The sequence below is a fragment of the Cetorhinus maximus genome, chromosome 20 (assembly GCF_964194155.1).
Source record: "Cetorhinus maximus chromosome 20, sCetMax3.hap1.1, whole genome shotgun sequence".
Classification (NCBI taxonomy): domain Eukaryota; kingdom Metazoa; phylum Chordata; class Chondrichthyes; order Lamniformes; family Cetorhinidae; genus Cetorhinus; species Cetorhinus maximus.
Window position 1 is genome coordinate 15,787,910 of NC_135898.1, and position 24,674 is coordinate 15,812,583.

The 24,674-nt window shown below is 41.7% G+C and overlaps 1 protein-coding gene and 1 long non-coding RNA gene across 3 annotated transcripts in view; one reads left to right on the forward strand and one right to left on the reverse strand.

Moving 5' to 3' along the window:
• Positions 1-24,674, forward strand: part of LOC144694895 (disintegrin and metalloproteinase domain-containing protein 9-like) — a 112,340-nt gene that overhangs the window by 51,407 nt on the left and 36,259 nt on the right. For both annotated transcript variants that reach the window (XM_078565628.1, XM_078565629.1), the window contains exons 6-14: positions 3,739-3,949; positions 8,065-8,130; positions 8,235-8,303; positions 9,020-9,189; positions 12,814-12,895; positions 14,418-14,548; positions 14,747-14,918; positions 20,688-20,780; positions 24,074-24,269. In XM_078565628.1, the coding sequence (XP_078421754.1) occupies positions 3,739-3,949; positions 8,065-8,130; positions 8,235-8,303; positions 9,020-9,189; positions 12,814-12,895; positions 14,418-14,548; positions 14,747-14,918; positions 20,688-20,780; positions 24,074-24,269 (1,190 nt within the window). The remainder of the gene's footprint in view (positions 1-3,738; positions 3,950-8,064; positions 8,131-8,234; positions 8,304-9,019; positions 9,190-12,813; positions 12,896-14,417; positions 14,549-14,746; positions 14,919-20,687; positions 20,781-24,073; positions 24,270-24,674) is intronic.
• Positions 1-24,674, reverse strand: part of LOC144694897 (uncharacterized) — a 114,251-nt gene that overhangs the window by 45,975 nt on the left and 43,602 nt on the right. The window lies entirely within an intron of this gene.

Consider the following 24,674-nt stretch of genomic DNA (forward strand, 5'->3'; position numbering starts at 1 on the left):
CATGAGGGTTTCCACTCTTCAAGACTTCACCTTGGAATGTTTTCCCAAACTGATGCTTTCTGTCAGATGCCTTCCGCAAGGATTCACCTCCAGTGTTTCAAACTCTCCTTCTGATGTTCCTCTTCCCTGGGTCACCACATGCAATCAGGTTGACTTCCACGCACTCTGCCTCTCTGACTCAGCCATCAACAGTACACCACTGCTTCACATGCCCATAGCAAAGAGTTACAGACCTTCAATTATCTCTTTGGACCTTTTTGCATCGTGCAAGCTGTTCTCGCATTAAATCTGCTTTCTGCAGCTTTTACCTCTTTAAGTCTGAAGCATGGAGCCTTTCTCTCTGCCCCACTCTTAACTTCACTTAACAGGACTTTTTTCCCAGATTCCTGTCCTTCCTTTGACTAGAAGGTCATCTTTGGACTCTCCCCTCTTCCACTCCCCTGGATTTTGGGAATTTTTCTTTAGCTTGCGACTTGCTATCTGTCCCCTTTGCTCCAATCTCTCCTGGCAGCAACTTTCAGAACCAACTGCACTGAAACAGCTTCCAAAACAACTGCTACTTCTCTTGTGTATGTGTCTGTGGGAGAGATCTGCCTCTCTGGCCCCCTGTTGCTAGGCAATATTCCAACCCTTCTACCCTTGTATGTTTACCTTCTCTTTATAGGAGTGGCAAAACTCCTCATTAGAAATGCAAGCATTTTTAAAAGCGAAACTAAAACTCTATTTGACCTTTCTTAACACAGATACAGGAATACAAATCAAACTTTAACTTTAAAGCTAAAACTCATTCCTCACAACCACAAATACCAATATAACTTAAACTATCTCTATTTCCTAACATATTATTTACCTCCTGCCATGTGTTCACTCCACAATTAGAGAATCTAGATTAATTTAGGTTTTGGAGCATGCTGCATGATAAAGGATTATCAGGTTGGAAATTGCCATATAAATTCAGGACATCTAGTCTAAGATATGGTTTCAAACATATCGGAGTTTATGCATATAGCAGTCAAGGCAGACAGTTGAAATTGATTATAGGATTTATGAAAATATTGTATTTGATGAAATTTATCTGTTTCATTTTTGTCACAGTTGATACAGAAACCTCAAATATCTGTGACAAGGATGAACTTTAAAAGCACTGGGAGAAATAAATCTCTTTCAAAAGGGATACTGTCTGTTTATTTTGCTGTAAGGAAAATGGCTGCCAGCATAAAATTTCCATTGTTCAGTCCTCAAGTGTGACTCTAAGCTTCTGGTTGCCTGCCTTTTTAATTCTCTTCTCCACTCTCATTCTGACCTCTCTTGTCCCCAATCTCCTACACTGTTCCAATGAAGCTAACGTAAGCTCAAGGAACAGCACCTCATCTTTTGATGAGGTGCTTCACAACCTTCCTGACTCAACACTGAGCTCAACAATTTCAGATCATGAACCTCTGCCCCTACTTTTGTTTTGGTTTTGGATGGCAGCATTTGGCGATAATTCTGTGATTCCCACTTACACCTCCTCTGGACCTGTCTTTTGCTTCTTCACTATCCAATTACAATCTCCTTTTGCCTTGCACTATTGTCCCTTTAGTCATTCAATTTCTCTCCTGCATTCCACCCTATCACAGACTTTCCCTTTATTCTTCCCTACCCTCCTCCCTTGCCTTGCCTTTGCACTTGCTTAAACTTTACATCTCTGATTTTTTTTCAGTTCTGTCGAATGGTTATCAGCTGAAAACATCACACTGTTTTTCTCAGATGCTGCCTGATGTGCTGAGTATTTTCAGCTTTTTATTTCAAATTTCAGGCATTGACAGTGTTTAGCTTTTGTAAAGTCTCAATTTGCAAGCTACAGCAATCGCGATCCTTTTTTTTGTAAATGGTTATATTAAATTGCTTCTTTGCCACACAATGTTTAGATTGTTTCCAATGCCGTCTACCTAATGGAATTCATGCTGGTTACCTCTTCCTTATTGCCAAGTGGTAACACTTCGCATGTTGCTTTAAAAAAAGTAATTTAACATACCTACTTATAAGTAACATTGAAATATAATTTTACAGTTGTCCAGATATGGTGACTGTACTTAATGCAATGATGTCAAGATTTATGGTGCCCATTAAATCTCTCCATAGTAGTTTCATTAATCAAGCAGTGCTACTCTGTCTGTCTAAAAATAGCTGCTTTGTTGCATTGACTATTTCAGATCACTTAGAATTTCACCAGGGCTTTGGTGAGTGCTTCCAAGACAGCTAGGTCCGGTGCAATACTGCAGTAGGTGCTGATGATTGTGTGCAAAAAGCAGATTTACTTTTGAATGCAACCATGTTGTCCACATAGAGGGGAGAATCTTCAGCTCAGCGAGCGGGGGCGGGGCCCGCTTGCTGAGGCGTAAAATGACATGGGGTGATGTCGGACGTGCGTCCCGACGTCACTGCGCGTCATTTAGATTTTCAGTTCAGCGGGCGTGCAGCCGACTCGGCTGCGCGCCTGACAAACTTGTCAAATGCCTATTAAGGCCATTTAACTAACAATTAAAATAATTAACGGAGCTGCCCGTCCAACCTTAAGGTTGGTGGGCAGGCGAAGAGCCCAGGCTGCCTTTGCATTTTTCGTGGAACCTCATCCACGGGTGGAATGAGGTTTCATGAATGATTTTAAATTTTCTCAAAAATTTTTATTGAAATTATTGCACATGTCCCAGCTCATGTGACAGTTTCACATGAGGGGACATGTCATAAAAAATTTTTCAACACTTTATTGAACTGTGTGCCTACTCATAGATTCAGATGAAAAAGACTAATTGAACCCAATTTGTGTTGTTGATTTGTTAATTTTGGTATTGTAACTGAATTGAGGAGACCAACTATTTCCTATAAAATATGTCAGTGAGTTAGTGAACTAGTCACCTTTCTTGTGTGTCTCTGGTTCTGGTTACAGAGTCAAAGAAAGAAAATAAATATTTGCATTTATATAATGCCCTTTATGCCCTCAGAACACCCCAAAGCACTTTATAGACACTGAAGTACTTTGGGAGTGTGGTCACTGTTGTATGGAGGAAACATGGCAGCCTTTGTGAACATCAGGCAGCCAATTTGTGCACACAGGCTCCCACAAACAGCAGTGTGATAATGATCTGAAAATCTGTTTTGTGATGCCGATTTAGAAACAAATATTGTCTTTAGACCATGGGATCTTTGATGTCCACCCTAGAAAACAGACAAGATGGTTTAAAGTCTCATCCGAAAGCCAGCATCTCCAACAGTGTAGCATTCCCTCAGTTCTGTACTGGAGTGTCAGCCTGGATTCTGGCTCAAGCCTCTGGAGTGGGACATGAACCCGCAACCTGTGACTCACAGCCAAAGGTGCTACTCACTGAGCTACAGCCTAAGGGTTCCTGTTAAAATTCAGAAAATGACATGGTTCCTTCTCTGAGCCATGGCTGGTATAGCACTAGGAAGACTAGAATTCTGAGAAAAGTGGGAGGAATCTGTCTTCCACTTCTCACATGCTCCCCTGACTAAAATGTTCATGATACATTCTAGTGTTACACAGTTGATGTCATTACACTCTGTAATTTGTTAGGAACCTGTGACCATTGCAACAAGATAGATACATGTGCAGTTTGCTTGTATTTTTTGTCAATTTAAGAAACATAATTGATGAAGAATGTATATGAAATCTATTGAAAAATGACTGATATTACAAAAAGATATAACAAAAAGGTAGCTGTCATTGTTTCTCCACAGGGGACTACTGGAGATAGATGACACTCATTATGCAATTGAACCACTTGAGTCCTCCAATACCTTCCAACATATAGTTTATCATATGGAGGATCTGCTTGAAGAACCTTTGGTATGCGGAGTATCTGATCTGGCCAGCACCATGCAGCAGGATGATCAGGAGCATGCAGAACAACATTCCCATGATGGCCACAGTATGATGGGCTTCCTGCGCGTGAGTCCAGGCCTTTGCTATTCCATTGCTGCTAATTAGTTGTACACTTAAAATCATAAAATGAATGAGAATGCACAGATGAGTGTTTAATGAATTCATTCACTGGATGTGGGCATCACTGGCAATACCAGCATCTATTGCACATGCATTATTGCCTTTCAGAAGGTGATCATGAGCTGCCCACTTGACAACTGAGTGGTTTGCTAGGCTATTTCAGAGGGCAGTTAAGAGTCAATCATATTGCTGTGGGCCTGAAGTCACATATAGGTCAAACCAGGTAAGGATGGCAGATTCCCTTTCCCATTAGTGAACCAGATGAATTTTCATGACAATCTGATAGTTACATGGTCATCATGACTGATACGAACTTTTCATGCAAATTCCAGGTTTATTTAAATAACAGAATTTAAATTCTTCAACTGCCATGGTGGGATTTGAGCTCTTGTCTCCCGGTTCATTAGCCTAGGCCGCTGTGTCAGATTCAACCCTCCCACCAAATCCATGTCAGATCCTTTACCTTTCATTGTTTAAGAACATGTTTTCATTGGAAAACAAGAAGGGAAAGAAATTCTCCTCATGGAAATAATTCATCTTGTCAGCATCTTTTGTGATGTACCTACCTATCCTAATGCGCTGTAAAACATTTCTTTATATTGTCGTGTGATAAAGATTAACATTGAGCAGATTTTTTTTGAACTGGAGCTATTGCAGTGTGCTTGATGCTGCATGTTAGTTGGATACTGGTTTGTGCCTGCTGTTGTCCATATAGGGAATTCTCAATGAGCTCCAGTTCAAAAAAAAATCTGCTCAATGTTAATCTTTATCACACGACAATATAAAGAAATGTTTTACAGCGCATTAGGATTGGTAGGTACATCACAAAAGATGCTGACAAGATAAATTATTTCCATGAGGAGAATTTCTTTCCCTTCTTGTTTTCCAATGAAAACATGTTCTTAAACAGTGAAAGGTAAAGGATCTGGCACAGATTCGGTGGGAGGGTTGAATCTGACACAGTGGCCTAGGCTAATGAAAAAAAAATGTCAAATGCAGAAACACAACTGAATATGTCATACACCCACTAAGAGATTGAGGGAACATGGATAATTCCAGAATATAGAAACACAGGTAGAATAGTGGGGGACACAACCCCTCAGTGATTGGTTTTCCCCATCACCCATGCAGTAATTGTACCTATGATGATGAGGTGTCCCTCCTCATCCTGTCATTTTATCTTCTTGGGTTCCCACTTAAAATTCAGAGCCTGTAAGGTCATTTTGGGGAAGCTGCTAACTAGCTGGAATGGAAGATGATGCTACTGCTGATATTTCCAGATGATGATTGTTTTGCTGTGCTGAGTGCAGTTCTTGATAACTGCATAAAGTTACGTGTAAAATGGTTTTCTGTTTTGTAACTCCTAGGTCACTTAAAAACGCTTGAATCTAATCACTACCTATATATTTAGGCACAAAATGGACATCTAACAAACCCTTGGTTAGTTCATCAATTTTTATATTTAATACTGAAGTTTTTTAAAAAGCGGATTTCAGCTTCTCCCAAGTAAGGAAGTGAGCAAGTAGTCACGGAATCAGAGATTGCAGAGCTGGTACACTAACATTCGCTGCAGGACTGAGGGCCAACTCGAAAATTGTGAAATTTTCTGTATCTAAGTGTATTTAAAAGAAAGAGGGATAGATTTTCTGATAAATTCTATTGCTATGTGAACTCTTTAAGACTCACTGAAATCCTCGGTGTGCGTTTTTATTACCACAGGAGTTAACAGACTTGGTTTAGAAGAATTACTACCTGTACCAAAACACAGAATTTTGTATGAGGACATTATGGGTTCGCATGGAACAGTGCAGGTTGTAAGGTCTACCCCTACATGGTATCAAGCATCTCAAAGCACTTTATAAATATGGTTTACATTGAAGAGGAGTGACTCATTTTAGGCACACATGATTACTGTTTTGTTCATAGCTTAAGAACATAGAAACAGGGGTACACCATTTAGTCTCTCGAGCCTGTGTTACTATTCAATTAGAATATAGCTGATCTGTGATCTAACTACATATGTCTTTGCTTGGTAATCTCTCAGTATCTTTGGTTATCAAAAATCTATCCATCTCAGTTTTAAAATTATCAATTGATCTGGCATCAATTACTGTTTGTGGAAGAGAATTCCAAACTTCTACCATTCTTTGCTTGTGGAAGTGTCTACTAATTTCAATCCTGAAAGTTCTGACCCTAGTTTTTAGATTATGCACCTCATCCTATACTCCCAAATGAGCAAAAATACTTCTTTTCAAGCAACCCTATCTGTTCCTTTTAATATCTTGGAAAACTCAAATCAAACCATGCCTAAACCTTCTAAATTGCAGGGAACATAGCCCTATTTTATGTAATTTGTATTATAATTTAATACCTTGAGTTCAGGTATCATTCTGATAAATATGATATCTAGCAAGATACCTCAAGCATTAAAGAGTGCTGAATTTATTGTGGCTGGTGCTGATTTGAAGGAGGAATGTTAATCAGGACACTTGGAGAACACACTGCGATTTTATTTTGGGTAATAATAACTTAAAAAAAAAACAAACCACGAAGCTTCAATGCAAAAATTTCAAGAGGTTATGAGATCTACCAAGAAAGAAGAAGAAATATTTGCATTTATATAGCACCTTTCATGATCTCAGGATGTCCAAACTACTTTTCAGCCTATGAAAAAATTCTGAAGTGTAGTCACTGTTGTAACATTGCAGCATGTTCCCATAAACAACAGTCTTTATGCTTTATTACTTTAATGATGTTAGTTGAGGGATGAAAATTGGCCTGGATGCCAGTGATAACTCCCCTGCTGTTCTTTGAAATGGTGCCATGAGATCTTTGAAGTTCACCTGAGTGGGAAGACAGGGTCTTGGTTCAATATTTCATCCAAAAGACAGCACCCACAACAATGCAACACTCCCTCAGTGCTGCACTGCAGTTTTAACTTCCAACACGTCCCTGGATTGAGACTTGAACAGATGATCTCCTGACTCCAAGCTGAGTGTGTTCCCATAGCCATCGCTGACACCAAAGGTGCTCCCAGGGAGGAACAGGTCTTATAGCAAGCATTGGCTAAAACCCTTTCCGCTCATAAGTGCAGATGGCTGAAAAACACACAGTTTGTTGGCTTACAGTTTCTCAATCATCACTCCTTACAGGCACTGCTCTGTCCATACATCACAATTGTTAAAAGAATAGAGTTTGTAATGAAAATAATCATGACCTCTTCACGTTGCAGGAAATGTCCAGCCACTCATGCTTAAGTACCAAAAATATTTTAAATACAAAGTTGGTAATTTTTTGTTTTGATTTATTACTAAATTTAATTGAATCTTTTGGTACACAAGTAAACTTTGAATAGTCCATTTCCCAACAGAAGGTAGGTGGGATTGCTTGGAAGCTGCAATGTTGGACCTGGCTGATCCGTGTTTCATGAAGCCTGAAATGTCTGGAAATGGTGATGCATTTAGTGGAGCTCAATAGTCATGTTGTAAAGTGAGACACTCGAGCTTCACACCCAAATGTCTCATAAGATTAGGTTTTAACCACAGCAAAGCCAGGAGCTGTCATCACAAAGGAGGGAAAAACTGGAGCTACAGTTCTGCTCCCCATTTTCACTGCTCAGAGCGAAGGCAGAGGTTATCTATGTAATCTATTGACCAAGGACAACACAGTGGCAAAAGATGAATGAGGGGGTACAAGCAAATAGAATATCTTCAAAATAACTTCTGTCTTATGCGAATGTGTTGAGCATTTTATGGTGCCATTGTTCTGCTATCATAGCAGATGAGCAGATTTGTCTCAAAATAAAGTGAGTATTGAAGGTAAAAATTTAAAACCAATGAAACTGCAGGTTCTTGAGATGACCCACATACTTATCTCAAAGATTACTGGTTTCTAGATTTAAGTGACTTGCATACACCTACAGCAGAGGTAATGATGGGATTCAACAGTCTGAATCCCATACGAAGATTTATTTTTACGTAGGCGCGATTACTGCAACTAGAAGAAATAGGTTCTCTATTGTATCAGAAAATTTACTGGTCTCTACCTTCTATTGTTCACAGAGCAAACGGGCCATATTGCCCCAGACTCGATATGTTGAGCTCTTTTTGGTTGTGGATAAGGACCTGGTAGGTATAAAACCTGCTTCCTGCAACTGAAATGAAATGAAGGAATTAAAACCATGAAGAGGTGTTGCTGCTCCCTTCAGTTTCTGTTTCTTTTTTTGATGTAGTATGATGTCACCAAGAATGAAACTGCTGTGAGGGAACAGATGGTTCAGCTTGCCAATTACCTTGATGGAGTAAGTGTGTTTTCACAATTTCTTTTCATGGGGAAAATTACTGAGACCTTTCTAGCCTTCTGGCTTATGGCTCTAGTGTATGTTTGTTCCATGAGCAGCTGTTTGGAGACTGCTTGTTGTCTGGGCACGTGTACAGGCTTGGCAACAACACCAGGGGGTGAAGAATAAGAAATTGGCTCTTTTAGCTTCCGCGTACATAGGTCTTAAATTGTAACAGGGTGATTCCACAAGGAACTGAAGTGATTCTATTAGCACTGAGTTATCTTCCATTATTAATTGACCAGAATCTCTTCAAGCTCCATCTGCGTTTCTTTGGTTAGGAAAGGTTTCAAAATTTGGGGGTGATTTTTATCTCAATTACCATCCGATTTGTGTTCAGTTTTCACTTGGAATTACTTGCACATGCTTTTCATTAACTCTGAAGGTGATGAATTGTTAAGGGAGCCTTTGGTATTGCAGTTGCTTCTTCATGGGGGTCCTCCTAAGCACTTTGGGATTTAAGACTAGAAGGAGCTTGGTGACTCAGTACCATTGCTGTGATGTGCCTTTGAGCTTGAAAGAGCTCAAGGAAAAGAAACATTGTTATGGAAAATATAGAAGTCTTTCTTTGCTCTTGAACTCAGTGCCAGAGCCTTGATTAAGCTGATCTTTGAGTTGTTTGACAAGAAATAAATTGGAACTATAGTAATTAACAAACTGCACTTTTCCCTGCTCAGATGTACATTTCCGTGAACATCCGTATCGTGTTGGTTGGTTTGGAAATATGGTCGAAACAGAATCAAATCAACATTGAAGGAGGAGCAGGAGAAGTATTGGGGCGTTTTGTACAGTGGAGAGAGAAGGTCTTACTGCCTCGTCGCAGGCATGACAGTGCACATTTAATTCTGTGAGTGTTCAGTATATTAATGCACAAAACTTGAAGGATGAAGCTTACTTCTCTGAGGGAGATGCACTTGAGTGCTTTCCAAAGATGTGGTGAAATCTCATTGATTTTCTATCCTGTTCTCTGATTCCATTTGTGTTATCCTGATATGACCAGAATCTTGAATAATTAGGGAAGTTCCTAGGAGAGAAGAGGAAGCTAATGTGGGAGAAGTGGAAATTAAAGATTTGGAGCAGGGAGGAGCTTCTTGTCATCAAAGTTGTTTCTTTATTCAGAAGAATTGGTTCAAAGTGGGAGGAATGCGGAAGTTCAAAGGTGATTTGTTCTCCTTATAACACAGCTAGATTTTCTATTTTGCTCTTTCCATTTGGGTTAGAAAAACAACCCCAATCCATTTTCTCCAGTTACTTGGCTGTTGCTGGTACAGGACATGATAATAGCTGACTTTGCAGAGGACTTGGCATGAGAAATAAGAACAGGCGTAGGCCACACGGCCCAAACCTGCTGCACCAATCAATAAGGTCATGGTTGATCTGCTACATAGAAACTAGGAGCAGGAGTAGGCCATTTGGCCCTTGGAGCCTATTCTGCCATTCATTATGATCATGGCTGATCATACAACTCAATAGCCTGCTCCCGCTTTCTCCCTATATCCTTTGATCCCTTTCGCCCCAAGAGCTATATCTAACTCCTTCTTGAAAACATACAATGTTTTGGCCTCAACTACTTTCTGTGGTAACGAATTCCACAGGCTCACCACTCTCTGGATGAATACATTTCTCCTCATCTCAGTCCTAAATGGTCTTCCCTGTATACTCAGACTGTGACCCCTGTTTCTGGACTCCCCCACCATTGGGAACATCCTTCCTGCATCTACCCTGTCTTGTGCTGTTAGAATTTTATAGGTTTCTATGAGATCCCCCTTCATTCTTCTGAACTCCAGCGAATATAATCCTAATCAACTCAATCTCTCCTCATATGTCAGTCCCGCCATCCCAGGAATCAGTTGGGTAAACCTTCACTGCACTCCCTCTATTAGCACGTGCATCCTTCCTCAGTTAAGGAGACCAAAACTGCACACACTATTCCAGGTGTGGTCTCACCAAGGTCCTGTACAATTGCAGCAAGACATCCCTGTTCCTGTACTCGAATCCTCTGGCTATGAAGGCCAACATACCATTTGCCCTCTTTACCACCAGCTGCACCTGCATGCTTACCTTCAGCGACTGGTGCACATTCCCCTCTCTCAATTTATAGCCACTCAGATAATCTGCCTTCCTGTTTTTGCTACCAAAGTGGATAACCTCACATTTATCCACATTATACTGCATCTGCCATGCATTTTCCCACTCACTCAGCTTGTCCAAATCACACTGAAGTATCTCTGCATCCTCCTCACAGCTCACTCTCCCACCCAGCTTTGTGTCATCTGCAAATTTGGAGACGTTACATTTAGTTCCCTCATCTAAATCATTAATATATATTGTGAATAACTGGGGTCCCAGCACTGATCCCTGCAGTGCCCCACTAGTCACTGCCCGCCATTCAGAAAAAGACCCGTTTATTCCTACTCTTTGTTTCCTGTCTACCAACTAATTTTCTATCCATCTCAATACACTACCCCCAATCCCATGCATTTTAAGTTTACATGCTAATATCTTATGTGGGACTTTGTCAAAAGCCTTCTGAAAGTCCAAATAAACCACATCCACTGGCTCCCCCCCTCATCAACTCTACCAGTTACATCTGCGAAAAATTCCAGTAGATTAGTTAAGCATGATTTGATTTTCCTTTCGTAAATCCATGCTGACTCTGTCCGATTCTGCCACTGTTTTCCACGTGTTCAGCTATTAAATCTTTTATAATGGACTCTAGAATTTTCCCTACTTCCGACATCAGGCTGACTGGTCTATAATCCCCTGTTTTCTCTCTACCTCCCTTTTTAAATAGTGGGGTTACATTAGCTACCCTCCAATCTGTAGGAACTGTTCCAGAGTCCATAGAATCTCGGAAGATGACCACCAATGCATCCACTATTTCTAGGGCCACTTCCTTAGGTACTCTGGGATGTAGATTATCAGGCCCTGGGGATTTATTGGTCTTCAATGCTATCAGTTTCCCCAACACCATTTCCCTACTAATACTGATTTCTTTCAGTTCCTCCCTCTCACTAAACCCTGTGTTCCCCAACATTTCTGGTATGTTATTTGTGTCCCCCTTTGAGAAGACAGAACCAAAGTATGTATTTAGTTGGTCAGCCATTTCTTTGTTCCCCATTATAAATTTCCCTGTTTCTGACTGTAAGGGACCTACATTTGTCTTCACCAATCTTTTTTCTCTTCACATACCTATAGAAACTTTTACAATCAGTTTTTATGTTCCCCGCAAGCTTACTCTCGTACTCTATTTTCCCCTTTTTAATCAATCCCTTGGTCCTCCTTTGCTGAATTCTAAAGTGCTCCCAATCCTCAGGCCTGTTGCTTTTTCTGGACAATTTGTATGCCTCTTCCTTGGATCTAATACTATCTCTAATTTCCCATCTAAGCCATGGTTTGGCCACCTTTCCTGTTTTACTTTTGCACCAGACAGGAATAAACAATTGTTGCAGTTCACCCATGCACTCTTTGAATGTTTGCCATTGCCTATCCACCGTCATCCCTTTAAGTAACATTTCCCAATCCATCATAGCCAACTTGTGCCTCATATCATCGTAGTTTCCTTTATTAAGATTCAGGACCCTAGTCTCAGAATCAACTATGTCATCTTGGTGAAGAATTCTATCACATTATGGTCGCTCATCCCCAAGGGGCCTTGCACAACTGGACTGCTAATTATTCCTTCCTTATTACACAATACCCAGTCTAGGATGGTCTGTTCTCTAGTTGGTTCCTCAATGTATTGGTCCAGAAAAACATCCAGTCTGCACTCCAGGAATTCCTCCTCTACGGTATTGTTACTAATTTGATTTGCCCAATCTATATGCAGATTAAAGTCACCCATAATTACAGATGTTCCTTTATTGCATGCGTCTCTAATTTCCTGTTTAATGCCGTTCCCAACATCATCACTACAGTTTGGGGGCTTTTATACAACCCCCACTAACGTTTTTTGCCCCTTAGTGTTTCTCAGCTCTACCCATACAGATTCCACATTGTCGGAGCTAATGTCTTTCCTCACTATTGCGTTAATTTCCTCTTTAACCAGCAATGCAAATCCACCGCCTTTTCTCTTTTGACTGTCCTTCCTAAATACTGAATACTCCTGGATGTTCAGTTCCCATCCCTGATCACCCTGCGGCCATGTCTCCTTCATCATCAGCTACATCTTCCCACGATCCACATATCCCTTGATTCTCTTGAATGAATTGACATCCACAGCCCCCTGCAGTAGACAATTCCAAAGTTCACAACCCATTGAATGATGAAATTTCTCCTCAGTCCTAAATGAAATCTCTCCCCTGGACGATATGTGCGCCATAAATATTGTTCATTGGAAACGTTCAAAAATTGAATGCAAGCAGATTTTTATCTGTAAGCATCATAATCCATGTGCCTGTTAGCCAGTATGACCATACTATAAATTTAAACAAGTGTTTTCTGTTTATTATATTGCTTTCGTACCTTTCAGGAAAAGGGGATTTGGTGAGACTGCAGGAATGGCCTTTGTGAGCACCATCTGTTCAAGGAGCCACAGTGGAGGAATCAATGTGGTATGGAATAATTTCTTGTCACTTCCATTTTTTTTTTGAAGAAGAATGAATCGTGAAGCAAAATGTTGTGGATAGGACAGGGAGTGGATACTTGGCCTCTGCCAGTGCTGAAACTGCAAAACTCTTTCCTATCCATTTTTCAATAGAGACATGTCTGGTCTCTGCTCTATTCCTGCCTTGTGCACAGCTGAGTTTAGGAATTCTGTGAGGTGAACCATAGGCATAGACTCCTAGAATTGGTGTTCTGTGAATGCCTGGCACACTGCCAGCTTTTAACGTAAAGCTCTTGCCCATGGTACTGTGTTTATTTCCTGTGGAATTTTGTGACAATATCCCATCCAAGAAAGGATATCTGTTTGTTTACGCAGTTAGGCAAAATTATGTGTTAGTTTTTTCCTAAGTTAACAGTATAAATACGATGTGTTGAAGTATCTCCTATTTCAGGAAGGGAAAAAGCCAGCTATCCAACAGTACAGCGCTCATCATCTTCTTGTATGCAATACTTTGAGTATTTAAATTAATTGAGGTTGTGTTTTCAAATAATTGCACAACTTTGTGTTGTGGAAAATTTCTGTTTTCTTTGAGAGCCGTGAGAGGAACTGAATGGACTCTGCTCAAAATTGCTCAGCTGCTCTTTCAGAGAATTTACTTCATTTATATTAGAATTCCTATTTCTCTTCACTCCCCTCCTCTGTGTTAATGTGTCACCTACTTTAGCCAGAAGGATGCAATGGTTAAGATGACAGAGTTTTCTGCAGCCACGGACTACCTTTGCCCTGATCCTCGAGGACAAAGCAACGGATAAGCTCACAGCCCCTTTTTAGAAAGAGCAGTTGCTGATCTTTGTTATTCAGTCATTTGACCTCTGGATGGGCAAGTCACAATTCTTCTCGAGCTCTTCTTGCAAAGAGCCTGCCATAACCACAGTAATGTTTACCGTAGCGAAAACCGGAAAATTCTTCGGAGCTCTTAACAGCTTCAGTGTTTTATTTTAACAAAATCCCAATAAAATCTTTATTTATTTCTTCTCACCATTTGGGCAGTGCAGGCAAGGCCCAATGGATTGCCCAACTCTAGCTTTGTGCGAAGGTGATGGTGGGTTGACTTGAACCACAGCAGCCAATGTGGTGATGTAACTTCCAAAGCGGAGTTGAGCCGGGAACTTCAGTAGGTATTCAGCACAGTGGATTAGCAACATGTTGAAGTTAGGGTGGTGTGGGACTTGGAGGTGCTCATAATCCCATAGCAGTCTTTGGAAGGACACTCTGCAGCCACAATGTGTTGGTGGTGGAGGACATTAGTTTGGTGGAAGGGTGCCAATCAAGTGGATTAGTCTGTTACAGATATTGTAGGTTGAGGAATTAGTTTCCTTTAGTACTTTCTTGTGATCATCTCCATGGTTTATGAAATGTCTTTAAAGCTTCTGAAGCTATATATTTTCTTCGAGGTAGGGGAGGAGCATCCAAATTTCTGAAGTTTTGGGTCTTAGTTTTCATTATTTTCAATCTGGTTTATTTTCTAGTTTTCGCAAAACATTCCTTATTTTGCATCCATCGTTGCTCATGAACTGGGCCATAACTTGGGAATGAACCATGATAATGACCGGAACTGCAACTGTGAAGGAAAGGCGTGCATAATGAATGCTGGAGCCACGTAAGTATATGGTTCACAAAAGCCTCTGCTGCATCAATCATGTCTTCTATCTGTTGGTGACATAATTGTGTCACTTGACTAATATCATACAGTAAACTGTACTTATAATGGGTTGATGTGCTGAGAGCTGACCTTAAAATGAACTTCTAAGATATTTTTATTTGGCTTGTTGTAATGATTGATTTCTAATCCTGTCAGAGGTGCCACATCCTTCAGCAGTTGCAGTGCTGATGACTTTGAAGCTATGATCTTAAATAGAGGGGGTTCTTGCCTCTTGAACGTTCCAACACCTGAGGAAGCGTATAGTCCTCCCTACTGTGGCAACAAGCTGGTGGATGCTGGAGAGGAATGTGACTGTGGATCACCGAAGGTCAGTTGTAACTTTACCCCCTGTTCATTCCTGAATACATTGGCATGTCATGCTCAAGTTGTTGCTGATAGATCCATCGTGATTACATTGAATAATTTATATTGGTCCCAACAATATTTCTGCATTGGTTCCCATGTTCTCTCACCTTTGTCCTAAAGGTGGTGAACTCCTTGTTGTGATATGGTGCCCTAGGCAGTTCTCTGCTGCTTCAACCAAGTCACTGTTATTCTTTAGTGCACGTGTCTTGGCCTGGCCCAGTATTTGTACATGGGTAACTGTTGATGCTTATGACCAGCTGTTTAATTGTACAACATTAGGGACACTGAAGCCAACTGTTCCATCATTATTTGCCAATTGAGAATAGCTAACAGCCCTGTGATAGAATTAGGGCTGGTTGTGCTATGTACATTTCAGTGTTGATGTGGGTGATTTTCAGTTGACCTTTGGAAGAATGTGCAATTCTGAAATATTCAACATCATATCATGCATGCAAAATTATAGGAATAAAGAGTACTTGAGATACTGAGGCTATCTCCAGTAGAGCAAAGAAGATCAAGAGGATCGATGAAGTTTTTCAAGTTATGAAATGATTTGCTGGGCTGAATAGGGAAAAGATATCCAAGTGGGAACTTTATGGTGTGGGAATTAATAATTTAAAATTCAGTGAGAGTGAGAAGAGAGGTTAAAACAAGTATTGTTAATCAGATTATTGAAGCCTGGAATGTTTTGCCACAGGAAGTGGTTGAGGCAGAAAAGATTTCTTCACTCCTGTAAGGGAAGAGAAGGCAAATTTTTGGAGCTGAGGAAAATACATGGTTATAAGGAGACAGGTGGGCACTGGGAATTTTTTGCATTGCTGTAGAAAAGAGCCTGAACAGACAAGTAGACCCAGCTACCTTCCATTCTTTTTCAGCATAAGACATGGCGATGTTAAATTCTTGGTTGTATATCAGCCAGAAAATTAGTTAAATTATGACACAATTTTGATTTTAAGTGTATATTTTAATAGACATGGATGGAAATGTAATAAACTGATCACTGACCCTGATCTAACCAGACAATGTCTGGCAAACCTGTTTTCATTGGGGTCCACTATACAGTGTCTCTGCAGTTGGCGACACTGTCAGGAAGATATGATAACTTTCATAACTTTCATATTGGAATTTATTGTAAAGTAATAGTGGGGTCTGTTTATCTGTGTGTGTGTGGGGGTGGGGGGACTTAACTGAATTAAAGGCAGCTGGCCTGAAGGCTTTGATGTATCAGCAGATATGTTAAGTTCGTAAACATGGCCTAAGTTTTAGAATGTAAGGCGTAAAGGGAACATATGCATTTTTAAATAAACCAGACCAGCTAGATCTAGCACAAGTGTGAAAAGCTTCCAGCATCTAAGCCTCAAGCTGCTGTCCACAAGGAACTGAATCTGAGAAAAACTCACTTTGAATTCAACTGTTTAAGGTATTGTGTGTTAGGCCTTTTAAAATCTGTGTCTCTCACTGTTGCCTTAATGGAGGTGTAACTGGGGTTTAGATTAATTAGGGAATTTAGAAGTTATCGTAGTAGTAATTTGTAGATCTATGTAAGTGCTTAAAATCATTTCTTCTATTAATAAAGGTTTAATTTAGTTTTGTAAGAAACCTATAAGACTTGGAGGCCTTTTTACTGAATTCAAAGCCTGCATCTTAATATATACAAATTGCAAAACAATTGTGGCAGTTGTTTCAAGTTTCCCTTTGGGATTTGAACAGCAAATTTTACCATTTGCCTGCCATAACAGACACACTGAGCTCATCTGGAGGCAGCAGTGTAGTTTTAGGAAGGTCAGGATATTACAAGAATGTTTTTCTTCATGCTAACTTTTGTTGTTTAATTGTATTTCTTTTCCCACTCCTCCTTTAACCTATCTGACACTTTAGGTGGGAGTGGGATATTCTGGTTCACGAATATTGCAGGTCACTGCTGTTTTTGTTGCTTCGTGAGGACAGTTTCAGTAACACCCTCTTTCTGCCTTGTGCTTTCACTTCTCTCAGATCTATCTGAGTCTGGCAACATGACCCTCATGCTGCTCAAAAGAGTCTTGGCAGGAATGTTGCTTGGGACTCGTGTAGAGACCCATTGCTCCTGTACTGTAGTTACTGAACTGCATTTTGCTTCATTTTGTCAGATAATATTTTGGAAATGATAAATGAAAAGGTTATTTCTTCAAAATTATACGAGCACTGTGTAAATGTGGGAATCCAACAATCCTAAGTGCTCTTTGCCCAGCTTGAAGCTGTGCTTGATTAGGAATGGCTTGGAGAATGGGTGCTGCAGCACTATCACAATTATCCATTGATGAAAAAAGCTCTCAAAGGGGTCCGTTTTAATCCTGCAACATTGATCTACTTGTATAGAATGCCACACAGTGGCAGCATGAGGCATTGCACCTACCATTTCCACCGACTGAATTTTGACCCAGAGATAAAAACAAAAAGCTACTGCGGACGCTGGAAATCCAAAACAAAAACAGAATTACCTGGAAAAACTCAGCAGGTCTGGCAGCATCGGTGGAGAAGAAAAGAGCTGACGTTTCGGGTCCACATGACCCTTCAACAGAACTGAAGTATAGTTAGGAGAGAGGTGAAATATAAGCTGGTTTAAGGTGGGGGGCGGGGGGAGAGAGAAGTTGAGGGTGGGGTGGTTGTGGGGACAAGCAAGCAGTGATAGGAGCAGATAATCAAAAGATGTCACAGACAAAAGGATCAAAGAGGTGTTGAAGGTGGTGATATTATCTAAGAAAAGTGCTAATTAAGAATGGATGGCAGGATACTCAAGGTACAGCTCTAGTGGGGGTGGGGTGGAAAGACTAACAAGGTATTAGTTGTAGGTTTAAAAATAATGGAAATAGGTGGGAAAAGAAGAATCTATATAAATTATTGAAAAAAAAACAAAAGGGAGGGGGAAGAAACGGGGTGGGGATGGGGGGAGGGAGTTTAAGATCTAAAGTTGTTGAATTCAATATTCAGCCCGGAAGGCTGTAAAGTGCCTAGTCGGAAGATGAGGTGCTGTTCCTCCAGTTTGCGTTGGGCTTCACTGGAACAATGCATCAAGCCAAGGACAGACATGTGGGCAAGAGAGCAGGGTGGAGTGTTAAAATGGCAAGCGACAGGGAGGTTTGGGTCTTTCTTGCGGACAGACCACAGGTGTTCTGCAAAGCAGTCGCCCAGTTTGCGTTTGGTCTCTCCAATGTAGAGGAGACCGCATTGGGAGCAACGAATGCAGTAGACTAAGTTAGGGGAAATGCAAGTGAAATGCTGCTTCACTTGAAAGGAGTGTTTGGGCCCTTGGACGGTGAGGAGAGAGGAAGTGAAGGGGCAGGTGTTGCATCTTCTGCGTGGGCATGGGGAGGTGCCATAGGTGGGGGTTGAGGAGTAGGGGGTGATGGAGGAGTGGACCAGGGTGTCCCGGAGGGAACGATCCCTATGGAATGCCGCCGGGGGGGGGTGAAGGGAAGATGTGTTTGGTGGTGGCATCATGCTGGAGTTGGCGGAAATGACGGAGGATGATCCTTTGAATGCGGAGGCTGGTGGGGTGATAAGTGAGGACAAGGGGGACCCTATCGTGTTTCTGGGAGGGAGGAGAAGGCGTGAGGGCGGATGCGCGGGATATGGGCCGGACACGGTTGAGGGCCCTGTCAACGACCGTGGGTGGAAAACCTCGGTTAAAGAAGAAGGAGGACATGTCAGAGGAGCTGTTTTTGAAGGTAGCGTCATCAGAACAGATGCGATGGAGGCGAAGGAACTGAGAGAAAGGGATGGAGTCCTTACAGGAAGCGGGGTGTGAGGAGCTGTAGTCGAGGTAGCTGTGGGAGTCGGTAGGCTTGTAATGGATATTGGTGGACAGTCTATCATCAGAAATTGAGACAGAGAGGTCAAGGAAGGGAAGAGAAGTGTCAGAGATGGACCATTATTTTCACATGGTCCATCTCTGACACTTCTCTTCCCTTCCTTGACCTCTCTGTCTCAATTTCTGATGATAGACTGTCCACCAATATCCATTACAAGCCTACCGACTCCCACAGCTACCTCGACTACAGCTCCTCACACCCCGCTTCCTGTAAGGACTCCATCGCATTCTCTCAGTTCCTTCGCCTCCGTTGCATCTGTTCTGATGACGCTACCTTCAAAAACAGCTCCTCTGACATGTCCTCCTTCTTCCTTAACCGAGGTTTTCCACCCACGGTCGTTGACAGGGCCCTCAACCGTGTCCGGCCCATATCCCGCGCATCCGCCCTCACGCCTTCTCCTCCCTCCCAGAAACATGATAGGGTCCCCCTTGTCCTCACTTATCACCCCACCAGCCTCCGCATTCAAAGGATCATCCTCCGCCATTTCCGCCAACTCCAGCATGATGCCACCACCAAACACATCTTCCCTTCACCCCCCCGGCGGCATTCCATAGGGATCGTTCCCTCCGGGACACCCTGGTCCACTCCTCCATCACCCCCTACTCCTCAACCCCCACCTATGGCACCTCCCCATGCCCACGCAGAAGATGCAACACCTGCCCCTTCACTTCCTCTCTCCTCACCGTCCAAGGGCCCAAACACTCCTTTCAAGTGAAGCAGCATTTCACTTGCATTTCCCCTAACTTAGTCTACTGCATTCGTTGCTCCCAATGCGGTCTCCTCTACATTGGAGAGACCAAACGCAAACTGGGCGACCGCTTTGCAGAACACCTGTGGTCTGTCCGCAAGAAAGACCCAAACCTCCCTGTCGCTTGCCATTTTAACACTCCACCCTGCTCTCTTGCCCACATGTCTGTCCTTGGCTTGCTGCATTGTTCCAGTGAAGTCCAACGCAAACTGGAGGAACAGCACCTCATCTTCTGACTAGGCACTTTACAGCCTTCCGGGTTGAATATTGAATTCAACAACTTTAGATCTTAAACTCCCCCTCCCCCCATCCCTACCCCGTTTCTTCCCCCTCCCTTTTGTTTTTTTTTTCAATAATTTATATAGATTCTTCTTTTCCCACCTATTTCCATTATTTTTAAACCTACAACTAATACCTTGTTAGTCTTTCCACCCCACCCCCACTAGAGCTGTACCTTGAGTATCCTGCCATCCATTCTTAATTAGCACTTTTCTTAGATAATATCACCACCTTCAACACCTCTTTGATCCTTTTGTCTGTGACATCTTTTGATTATCTGCTCCTATCACTGCTTGCTTGTCCCCACAACCACTCCACCCTCAACTTCTCTCTCCCCCAGCCCCCCACCTTAAACCAGCTTATATTTCACCTCTCTCCTAACTATACTTCAGTTCTGTTGAAGGGTCATGTGGACCCGAAACGTCAGCTCTTTTCTTCTCCACCGATGCTGCCAGACCTGCTGAGTTTTTCCAGGTAATTCTGTTTTTGTTTTGAATTTTGACCCAATTCTGCAAGCCAATTCTGTGACTGGAATTGGGCACCTCTTTCTATGTCCAGAATTGGAACAGGTGGGATCATGGTCTTTTTTTAAAAGATTTTCTGTGCAGTTTAAGTCTTGAAAAACATTCATAAGTTACATTATCTATCATCTTTTTCTAAACTGACAGTATTTGAACCTGCTTGTAGCACAATTTAGAATAACCCTGGGTGAGGAGGAGTTGATGGTTTTGACTTTTTGGTTGGGATATGGGGTGTGACATGAGTGAAAGGAGGATAAGAGCTGCTGGAAATTTTGTGTTGTTTTAATTTAATTGTGTTGCACGTGGTGTGCTGAAGTTCTTTCCATATTTCTTAGGAATGTCAAAATGATCCCTGTTGTGAGGCCTCTACCTGTAAGCTCAAGTATGGAGCACATTGTGCATTTGGGGTTTGCTGCAAAAAATGTAAGGTAAGTGTTTGAGCGCTAACAAAACGAGGCAGCCTCATAACTTGTAACTTGAAATTCACTGGATTTTTTTTTTCTTTATTCTTTCATGGGACATGGGCACCGCTGGCAAGGCTAGCATTTGTTGTCCATCCCTAACTGTACTTGAACTGACCTTGCTATGCCATTTCAGAGGGCAGTTAAGAGTCAGCCATATTGATGAGTCACATGTAGGTCAGACCAGGTAAGGATGACAGATTTCCTTCTCTAAAGGACATTAGGGGACCAGATCGGTTTTTATGACAATCGATGATAGTTTCATGATCACCATTACTAAGGCTAGCTTTATATTCCATATTTATTAACTGAATTCAAATTCCACCAGCTGGCATGGTAGGATTTGAACCCCTGTCCCCAGAGCATTAGCCTGGCGATTACGTCCAGCGACTTTACCACTACGGCACCATCTCCCCATTATTTCATTCCATTCTTTTACATCGATGATTTCAAAAGATTAAAAGGTATGTTTAATGAGAGTACATCAGTACTATGTACAGAGCCAAAATAATGCAAGCATAATAATTTGGCATTCAGTATGCTGCAAATGCAAATAGAGTGACTTGACAGAACGTAAGGGATGAAGGAAATGATGGTCCCATTTCCTGTGAAACTGAAGGTGGATCAATTGTAGCCGAACTGTTTAGGAGCAAGAAATGAAGAAGAGAATTACTTTGATATAGTAAATAAGGAAAAATTGTTTCCTGTGACAGGAGGATCATGAACTAGAGAACAGCAGATTTAAGGTGATTGGCAAAAGAGCCAGAAGCGAAAACAATACTGTCAGTTATGATTGGAATGCAGCGGTGAAAGGGTGATGGAAGCATATTCAATAACAGCATTCAAAGGGGAATTGGTTAAATACTTGAAGGAAAAAAATTACAGAGCTCTAGGGAAAGAGCAGAGGAATGGGATTACTATAATTGGATAAGGAGCTGGCACAGGCATGATGAGCTGATTGGCCTCCTTCTGTGCTGTAACATTCTATGATTCTGGTCATTCCAAATTCCTTCAGAGCCAATATTTTTAAAACACGCAAGTTATTTAGGCAAATGTGTGCACAGCAATATTCTACAAATGATGGTGTTAGTTGAAGAATGAATTCAATATTCTTCCTAAAGTCGAGCTTCAATATCCACATGAACATCACAGCTGAAGGATGGCACCTCTGACAATTCAGTACCCCCCCAGCTGTATATCGGATTGCCACTTTCAGTTATGTGCTTAAGTCCAAAGTCAGGTTGAAACTCTGTGGAGAGACAATGGACAGAGTGGAAGTTAAAATGTCCAGAGACAGTTGGGAAAGATCATGAAGTAACTAGCTAAGAGAATGATCTGGAGATGGAGGGCAATAAACAGAACAGGGCAAGTTAAGCCTGAAAGTAAATCGAGGGCAAAATGAAACCTTGGCAGTGAAGTTGAAACATGATGGGAGATTCCTTATATGCATGAGTCAGGAAAGGGAAGCCACTACTAGCAATCTCCATTTTTGTACTTATATACAGAGAGCATCCATTTGGTATTTTGATCATCTTGACCTTCACCCACTACCTAGCCACACTCTATTTGCAATCTCTTCAGAAGCAGTCTCTTCAGAGTTAGTCACTGAAATTACAATCGTGTATCTTGCTCTGAGGCAACTGCTCTCTCAGTTCACAGAAATTATTTCCATCTGTGTATTACTGCTCTTGAAATTGTCTTAAGAATTGAAAACATGGGTTAAGAATATATTATGTTGGTTAGTTGTGAAATGTTTTATGTAAACTTGAGGTCATTCAAAACTTTATTCACCACCCATGCTACTATAGTACTAATTCACACCAAGTCCAGTTCAGTCATCACCCATCTGCTCGCTGACCTACATTGGCTCCTGGTTAAGGAAAGCCTCACTTTTAAAATTCTCATCCTTGTTTTCAAATTCTTCATGACTCCACACTTCCCTATCTGTAATCTCCTTCAGTCCTAAAATTCTCCAAGAAATCTGCACTCCTCCAATTCTGGCTTCCCTGATTTTAATAGCCCCACAATTGGCAATCATGTCTTCAGCTGCAAAGGCCCTAAATTCTGGAATTCACTTCCAAAACCTCTCTCTTTCTTTAAGACACTCTGTATAAGCTATCCCTTTGACCAAGCTTTTGGTCATCTGCCACAGTATCTCTTTGTGACTGTCAAATTTGTTTGCTAATGCTCCTTGGAAGCACTTGACGACCTTAGAAGTACTATACAAAACAAATTTATATTGGTTTGAGAAATAATGTCCCAGATCTTCTGGTCTCCGGATAGTCAGAGACTGGATGTTCCCCCAGGATGCGCTATGGGAAGCCTCAGAAGTTCGAACACACTGACTCCGTGGGAATTGACCGGGAAATTTGAACTTCTGATAGGCAATTCCTCTGCTCCCTGGGAACCTCTGAAAAAGTCTCCAACTCAAAGTTAAAGTCAGAAACTTTGGACAGCTCCGACTAACTAACCTGAATAGCTACCCAGGAAATGTTAGGCAGATTAAAGCCTAGTATATCTGCTTGGTAACTAATCCCCTAAACACTCACACTGACCCCTGGCCCAACTTCCTCATTGACCCCCAAATTCTCCTTCGACCCCCGAATCCTCCCACCGACTACCCCCTAACCTGACTGGCCCCCACCACTCACCTCACCCCAACCATCTGACAAGCACCCCCGACCCAACCTGACTTGACCTCACCACCTTACACACCTACCACGCTACCCAGTTTCCACACTACCCCTTTACTCACCTACCTTATCCACCTTATCCCCTTACCCACCTACCTTCTCTAGTTTTTCAAAGTAGCTTTGGGACATTCAAACTCTTTAGTTACCAGAATACAGCAGCTAGTGCCATAAAAAGCAGGTGTGGCTTCTGCACGGATTCTCTCATCTGCTCGCTCCAAGGTTTCCTGCGCTGAGTCAGTTTGGAAAGGATCCTCCATCGGAAGATTGCGCAGAAAAATTGGAAGGGAAGGGAAGTGTGTATCTGTTTGTCTGATCAGGGTTGGAAATAGGGGTTCCGATCATGACCGGAAGATTTGGGACAATCGTAATTGTTTTGGGGGATGGAAAAAGAAAGGGACTTGAGCAATTCTTTTTAAAGTGTACCTGTGTAATTATAGAATGTATTAAGTGTATACAGTTTGTACTGTGTTGCACACTGTACATGTCTAAGCTTTACTATGCAACTCTTGTTTGTTTTACATCTCTACCCCGACTCCGTCCTTACCCCCACCACCCATGCTACTATAGTTCCGCCCGGCTGGAACAGTGTGCCGAGCACCCACAAATGATTGTGACCTCCCAGAGTACTGCAATGGAACAAGTCACATCTGCCAGGCTGATGTATTTGTGCAGGATGGGCACCCTTGCCATAACAACAATTCATACTGCTACAATGGAGCATGCCAGAGTTATGATGCCCAGTGCATAGCTTTATTTGGACAAAGTAAGTCCCCTATAAATATCTTGTATCATGGCTTTACAAGCGTAGTTCACAATTGAATCAACCTTTCTTTAAGTGTAACAAAATTACTTTAAATGGCCTGTGAAAAGGTTTTTTAACTTGAAAATAGTTTGCATTTTTCTTGATCCTCAATTTTGGTTCTAATTCTTCCACCTTCGTGCCATCAATTTGTGAATTATCCCAGAATTTTGCCCAAGCAGCCATGTGGAAATAGTGAAATACGTATCATTCATAATTGTATTTTACTTAAAGGGGAATGTGGGGGTGAAGGTGTTTGCATAGAACCATAGGGCAGAATTTTTCCTTCGGCGTGCAGGGGGGTCGGAACCCACACGCCGATGCGTAATATGACGGAACTCCTGACGTCACCCCGCGTCATTTACTTTT